General features: G+C 48.7%; 2 protein-coding genes across 2 annotated transcripts; both read right to left on the bottom strand.

The window, feature by feature from the left end:
• Positions 1-1257: 1257 nt before the first annotated feature.
• On the bottom strand, positions 1258-2338 carry BO94DRAFT_611734 (uncharacterized protein; the record flags this gene model as incomplete). Its single annotated transcript, XM_025616643.1, has 2 exons — positions 1258-1748; positions 1801-2338. Coding segments are annotated over 2 exons (1029 nt in total), but the record flags the coding sequence as incomplete, so codon positions are not given.
• Positions 2339-5560: 3222 nt separating this feature from the next.
• BO94DRAFT_590777 (Hsp70 family protein) lies at positions 5561-7777 on the bottom strand (the record flags this gene model as incomplete). Its single annotated transcript, XM_025616059.1, has 9 exons — positions 5561-5859; positions 5913-6048; positions 6121-6247; positions 6307-6410; positions 6463-6793; positions 6817-6929; positions 6995-7039; positions 7106-7414; positions 7622-7777. The coding sequence occupies 9 exons, from the start codon at positions 7775-7777 to the stop codon at positions 5561-5563; spliced, it is 1620 nt and encodes a 539-aa protein (XP_025462012.1).
• Between the last annotated feature and the right edge of the window lie 107 nt (positions 7778-7884).

Genomic DNA, 7884 nt, shown 5'->3' with positions numbered 1-7884 from the left:
TGGCTGCCCTGTCACCAATCAGACTATAGTCACCCAGATTGCCTACTAACTAGTACTATATCCTCCGACCTCGGTTCTACTATGGTACGGTGCGTTAGGATCTTTAGGACCATCAGTGAACCCCAGAAATCTACAATTTCATTACTATTTTGAGTTGTTACTATTTGTTCAAGGCTGCTAAACACTCTCAAAACATCACTCTAGAAGGAAATAGGAGTAGCAGTAGTATTGTGGAAGAAATAATGCACCCAAAGGTCACAACCGATCAACACATGCCCGATGCGGATGAACCCTCTTCAGTCTCCGCATCATAGGCAACCCGGCAGGTCTGCTCCATCCGATAAGACCGGACCCATCCGCTTTGATCTGCCTCTCTGGTATAACAAATACTCCTGCTGGCAGAGAGGAATAGAGAAGAATCGGTGTGCTGACAACTTACATCATCGTACATGATCCTCTTGTAACACGACTGATCTGCTTGTACAGGCCGGAGTTCCTGGCTCCTCCCAAGGGTTGCGCGAGTTATGACTTTGCTGACTACCGACACGAAGACTGAAGCGATTGCCAATCTTCCGTGGATGACAAGATGACTCAGGTATTGGACGTTCAGCTCACCGTGTATCGTGAGACAAGATCTCGAGTGGTATGAAGTGCCAGATCAACCATGCTAGGCACATGTCATTCTTGCCGTTGAGAATCTGAATGTACCTTCCGCGGTGCGGCCCGTCAAGACATGTTGTAACGGAGGGCATGCCATACGAGAGAATCGGGGGACAGAGAGAATGAGATGTGTGGCGGTGGAGGATTACGGGGGCTGGGAAGAGGTGGCAGAGGTCCCGTAACCTTGGTTGAGGCCGGGGAAGCTTTTGCAGTTTATAGCGGATTTGCTTCGCTGTGCTGCTGCACTCCCTACTGGTTTCTTGTACAGATAGTAAACCGGGATGGGTTTCTTTGCGACCTCCAAGAACAGCACCCCATGTAATGTACCATCTACTTTACTTTAGTTCTCCAAACTAAGCCTTGGTTATCAACACAAGTCTTGCGTAAGCTTCACCCAAACAGCCAAAATGACATTTTTTCGTGGAGAGTAGTAAATACACATAATTTGATCTAGAGTGAGCCCGAAAAAGGAAAATGTCAAGCCACGCGGCTTATTACACCCATTATTTTAGGAGGACTCCCCCACGAGATGGCAAATCAAAACACGCGATAAGAGAGCGAACAGAGAAAACATGGTACACCCCCAAGGCATGTATGTCATGGGCTGCTCGACTCCTTCCTTTCAGAAATTTGAACAACGGCTTTCTTTTGGAGGCGTCTTTCATTTGGGTTGTCCCATCCGCCACAGATGTAGACAGCAGGATGCTCTAGGACCAGGATCCGATGTCCATCTAGGTTTTCTCCTGTGACATGATCGCCTGATGCCTCGGTATCATTCGAAGAGCGGGAAAATAGAGGGCTGGGGTCCTCGAGAGTCCCGAAATGCACGTACGAGAGATGGGCTGACATGGTCACTGCTGCTGTAGCGAAGTCGTTATAGATGCGCTGTAGCCAGGAAAACCCGTCGGAGACAGCTGAGCCGCCGAGAGTGCGGGTTAGGGACTGCAAGAGGTCCTTGTTCCAAACCTCCGTGCATAGGGCGTTGGCGGTAGAGATCCGATGAGAGACCGTCTCAGTGCCAAGCTCGGTTGATGGATGGGAAAAACGGGTTGTCCATACCCTCCAAAGATGAGCATTCCGTGGATTATCTGGCAGTCCACTAATTGTTGAGGTCAAACAAAGAGGTAAAAATTCACATACCCGCAAGAATGTTCTTATAGATGTTGTAGACTTGGGTTCCGAAGCCAGCTTTCTCAAGATCCGCTTTCTTCATGCCCGGCCGGGGCACAGTATACCAGAAGGGATTGGTAAAGAACTTTTCAACACAGTCCTTGAAAAGGTAGATCGCCACCATGTTTGGTAAGAAATGGGCTTGTAACCGTTCTGGAAGGCGGGAATAAATGAAATCAAAATCTTCCTGTACGCAATACCCATCTAAACTAGCGATGAGGCTGGCCTTCTGCTCTTGGGAAAGGTCCTGAGGTTCACGTCGAGCATGGTTTATGGACCACTGCCATAGACCAGTCCAACACAATCGGATTTGCTTCGACCAGAGCACGGGACATAATTCTGCCCATTCAAGGCTCGAGTAATGCAGTGCATTAAGATTGCCAACCTGACTTGTCGCGAACTTACTGTCCCCGAAGAACTTGCAGAAACCCTCCCTGATCACGCCATCGTGCTCTTTGAATACCTCAACAGCTTCCTTCAATGCGCGATATGGCTTATTTGCTTCCTCCAGTTGCTCATTCCTTTCCTGTAGCGTCCGGAGTTCCTCCTCAAGGAGTCGAATACGCTCCCCGAGTGTCGGTTTCTGTATCAATCGAGTCAGCGCAATCCTTCGCTGCACACGAGGCTCGTACCTTGGTTCGCACGGCGCTCCTTTCCGGTCGAGGTGAATGCTCGATTATGTTCGGTATGGCGCTTGGCTCGGCAGTCTGTGGCTGTAGGTTAACATGTAAGCGTGCCAGTCATAGGCCATGGAAGAATAGTTGACGATAGTATACGGATGCATGGGATTACGCTTTTGCCCTTCTTGGTAGTCTTTGCTACTTTTCTTGCCATGGTGAAGTTCAAGTCCCTGAATATGCAGTGTACACAAAAACAGGAGATGAGAGAAAATAGAGAGGACGAAGCGGCGAGAGACACCTATTTGAGAGCCTGAAGTGACAAAGAAAGGCTGACAGATAGTAATTTCCTTTGTCTTGTTGTTGTTGTTGTTGTTGTTGTTGTGGGAATGAGGGGGTGCCGAGACGCGGTAAAGACATCTTTGTTGACTCATCATGATTCTTCCTCGGCAATGCATGCTCGTCCATGGTTTAATGGGTGTCCCCCGGTCCCGAACGCCACCGAAAGTCAGCAAAGTCTGATTATGTAACTTCGCTTCTGAGCCTGTCTCTCCGATGTATTGCCATTGGATTCGGGCTTCTCGGGCACCGAGGATACGGCCTGTACGACTTCAAATCGGTGACAGGCGACGCAGCCATGACACCTTACTCCGTCACCAAACAGGGTCTCTGGCAGAGAATCTCGAAAGATGAGATCCGGTGGCGAAGACCACGCAGAAGATGGCTGTTCAATTTGCGTGTACGCGCAACCCCCACGCCCACCAGTCGTCCTTCATCTAAAAGATGACCATCCGATCCTATAAAGAGCCGATCAGCGCCCTTTTCAGTGTGTCGATATCCAAGTCTTCTTTTGTTCTTCAACTACTTTATTCTCCACTCATTCACAAGGCTTATCACTCATCCTCTCCTCCATGGCGCAGAGCAGCAACCGCAAAATAACAATTGCGGTAGACTATGGCACCACGGCTACGAGTATACCCCCCCTCCTACCCTATTCAACACACTCTTAGGTAACGGTGGGCTAATACTAGTTAGTCTACTGATAGTAGATACATACAGTACCGATACCATCGCTTCCTTCTGCGGTAATAGTATGAGGTTACAGGTCTTTGAACAGCGCCGAGGGACTGTGTTGGCTTCTATTGCGGGAAGCGTTATTATTACTACCAGTGATGTAAGTGTGAGCAACATCGAAAGGTGGCAGAATACCTGCACCCGCAGGGGGTAAAGGAAGTTGAGCCAATCAGAGACGGGATATACATGAGAAAGGTGAGGTTAGCTGAGCGGGTATGTATTCGCGGGAAAATAGCAACCACTAGACCAAGAACGAGTTTGAGATTCATTGATAAAACTAACACAGTGCACCAGTAACGTCATCAGTGTCAACAAATATGTGAGTGCGGGTCCGACAGTCAGATCACGATCAACTAGGCTGACTCACCCTTTTGCTGCACCAGCGCATTGCGACATCCGTCATGCATGCTGTTTGTCTGTGGGGCTCGTATCCCTGAAGAAAGCGATCGCGTTTGCATTTCTTGGCCAGATTTGACAGGGTGGTTACTGGTTAGAGTAGGAAGGAGGCTGGGGGTCATAGCGCCCCTAGGTCGGCTAGCGGCCCAGATCAGGCCGGACATATTATTAGAAAAAAGATGGCATACCACTATTCGCTGCAAACCCACCAATCATAAAAATATCCCTCCCGATAATTGGGACGCTGCCAAGTGCCCGCCAAGAATTAGAGCACGGGTCGATACGATGGTCTGGTGCAACCCGTCAAAGCCACATTGGGTGTTATTGGAATTTGACAGGTAGATTGGAAAGAAGTACCGAATATCCGCGGAGAGGTCAAGACTTTCCCGATTGGCTGATCCTCACAGCCACTTATGGCAATTTTCGAGCGATCCCATAACCAAAAATTAATTCCTGTCCCCCATTTCGTAACCCCCTAAATGGTACGTCCTAATTGCCACAACTCCTGTCAATAATGCATGACCATCAGATCAGACCCGCATTTCCGCTCTCCCGCACTCCACCAACGCAAATCCTTCTCGGCTCCAGCCGTCGCAGTGATCGTGCCGAACCGTGCTTTCCCCACCCCACCTGCCCAACATTAATCCAACGCAATCTAATCTACCCGATAGACCCGATTTACTCCTCTTCCTGGAATTCAACACCGCCCCAACCCTAAGTGATATGAAAAGAAAGATGCCAACAACCAACCTGCGTAACCGCACACACACACCGTCCGAGCCCCTAAAAACATCACCTATGAGATTATTCTGGCTGCCGCGTCCGAAATTAATTTCCCAGAAGGTTTGTACGATCGACAGTGCATATTACCAACACGAGGTGTGAAACATCAGCATCCCTACCTAGCCCATTTAGACTTTTGACTCGTATGCGCCGTTACACAACCAAATATACCACTAGGCAGTGCCACTAGTGATCTGTCATCGGTGTTTAAAACTCCGAACCGAGCGCGGCGGGGTAGATTACCTAAATCCAAAACGTTGGAAACGGGACTATTGAAGTTTCGGTTATTGGACTAGTCAACTGACGTAGGTTTGTTGGGGTGATGTGCTTCACACGGAGGGAGGGGATCGCATCGCATCGCATCGCAGATTATTTGTTTGCTGTGGTGGGTAGGGTATGGTATGTAATTTAATGCGTATGGGAACGTTTCATGTAAGGTTGGTACGAAATATTGGTGCACCGTCTCGGTTATCCCGCACCCCTCGACTTTGTGTAGATAGGCTGGGGTTCATTTCGTTGATTTTCGTGTATGGTCTCTGCTTTTTGTAAATCTAGGAACTACTTACATTTCTTTGGAGGTGGTTTCGCGGGTGATTTTACAGTGGGTATTCGGTGCTAGGTGGATTTAAGAATCCTGAATATGAATGTTACTATGGCTATGGATGGCTTCGTCATGACTAGAACACATATCAAATGCCCGAAATTCATTAGTTTTGTAGTTTATGGCTAACTAGAATGAAATTGAACAGCGTGTGTGAAAACCACGGAGTGGAGATATGGGAAGCGACCGAAAGTAGGTATTAAGGAAACACGGTGAGGGAATGAATACAACAAGATTGAAAAGACACCGAAAGTAAGGATTAAGAGAAACACGGTGAGGGAATGAACGCAACAACAATGAAAACGAACATCAGGAAGACAGAAAATCCAAAATAAACAGGGGCGGCGATATCCATCTCCATTTCCAATAACTTTCCGATCAACATTCCCCCCAACGTCAGGGCCCTGATCTGAAGCACCCCTGCTTTACCAACATATGCCATCTGTCGGGTGAATTCGATCTTATATTCAAGACGTCCCTCATCGCCTTCTACATGCCACATCTTTCCCAAATTGATGGTGCGAAGATCGAGGGTGAAGTACCCAAGGTGTAACACTCCTGAAATATTAGTCAACAAGGAGCCTTTCTCTTCAAGATCCAGGCTGACTTACCATTGCCTTTAGTGAATCGGGGACTATTCGCTCTGTTGCAACCATACACAGGAATTTGGATGCACTTAGAATCACCTTGCTTGTGCGTCAAGGTGAAACCTTTGATGGGACTTTTGCCGTCGGAATATTGCTCGTCCTGAGACCGATTGACTGTTAGTACAGGTATCACGGAAATACATGGATCTGTGGTGGGCAAGGAAAGACATACTTTGTTGAATAACCAGGTGATCTCTTCGTTCTTCAGGTTTCCAACCCCGTAATACCACGGAGAGATTACCAATTGTTTAAAATCCGAGCTTAGACGTCCTAAGGCTCCGCGTACTACGGCCAACTCCCTTTTAGGCGTCAGCTTCAACATCCATACCATGGGGCCAAGTGCTACAAATAAACATACGGTTGTGGGCAACAAATCACAAGAGTCTGGTCGGAATGAAAGGATTGGCGAATGGCATTCCTGATCCACGGAATGTTCGCCAACCCACCCACCAGCACAATGTACTATCAAACGATCAGCCAGCCAACTCCACTTCAGCACGCACCGAGATCTTACCTTGAAAGGACCTTTTGCCTTGTTGAACTGATCCTGGATAAACAGTTTGATCTCATCTAGGACTGGAGTGAAAATATCCCCCCAATCATCCATGGACAGGATAATCTCCTGGGCGTCGGCATCATGGTGCCGTGGGTTCGGATTGTCTAGATCCATCGGCAGATAAAACTGGAGTTTCTTGGTGCTTGCTTCATCTCCGGTCATTGTTCTCTTGTAATACTCGAATAGTTCCATCAGGGGGCTACCCGGGCCCGTGCAGTTGACAGGTTGCTTTGAAAATTTCTGTCCAAAACGCGAACTCAAAAGATCGTGGAAGTTGCGATCGATATCGCTGCCACCGACATTCAGACCTACGAGAGGTTAGTGTGATTGTAATAAGCCGGAAGAGAGACCAGGCCTTCAGAAGGTTCCAAGTATTTGGTCTGCAAGGTGTCCTCGACTTTCGATGCCATATACGTGGCAATGTCCTTTGGGGGCATGAATTGTTAGCTATCGCACGAAGTTGCATATGAGCGCCACGGGAAGGGCTTACCACCGTCCCTCCACCAAGGTCAACTACCATGATCTTCTCGTATTCCTGTTTTGCCCACCATTTGTTAGTCCCCTGGGCCATACTTGACAGTCGGACATTGGCAGTACTCACCTTGAGTTCTGATAGAAGTCCGCGTTCGAAGACATGCGTGGCAGCGCCCTCCGGCTCCTTTACCAGATAGATTGTCCCATCGCGAAATCCAGCTTCTGAGGCAGCGTCTTTGATCGCTAGCTGAGCGGGCTTGGAGAAGGACGCCGGAACTGTAAACACATAGAGAACCTTTGGGTCCTGGAGGGACTTCAAAGCTTCTATGTTCCAGATATAGCCATGGACCTGCTTCAGATAGTCCCGGACCACTCCACCTGCGTTCATTCCAGGAGGAAGGTGGAAGATGTCATGGCCAAGGCCACGCGCATTGGCCTGTTGTCCAGTTGAGTCCATCTCAAGAAAGCTTCGTAGCCAACTCGGTGTATGTGACATGTGTAATTACCGTAATGTATTGGTCCGGTACGGTTTTACCTCGCCCAACTTGGGCCGGCCCGAGACAAAGGAAACCAACTGACAAGGAAGGGACCAACCCCCGCCCCCCTCCACCGCATCTCAAAGAACTTGACTATCCTACTCTACCTTCTCCTTTTCGTCTTCCTGCACTTTGGGCATCAAGGTTGGGACCACTTTCAAAATATTCTCGTCTGCGTTCTTTGCCATTTCACCCCTCCTCCCCTTACCGGCTAATTTCGGTTCCTCTCTCATCATGGTAGGAAGACGACCAAAGAGCGCCATGGGGGAGAAGAAAGCAAGTTTATGCCATCCCTTGGTCCCACCAACACACTGGGCTAATATCTCAACATCTAGGAAGATCCAGATCCCCCGCAGCGCATCGGCCGACG

This window comes from Aspergillus sclerotioniger (genome assembly GCF_003184525.1).
Source record: "Aspergillus sclerotioniger CBS 115572 chromosome Unknown BO94scaffold_46, whole genome shotgun sequence".
In the NCBI taxonomy this organism is placed as follows: Eukaryota; Fungi; Ascomycota; class Eurotiomycetes; order Eurotiales; family Aspergillaceae; genus Aspergillus; species Aspergillus sclerotioniger.
This window is presented reverse-complemented; position numbering and strand designations above follow the sequence as displayed.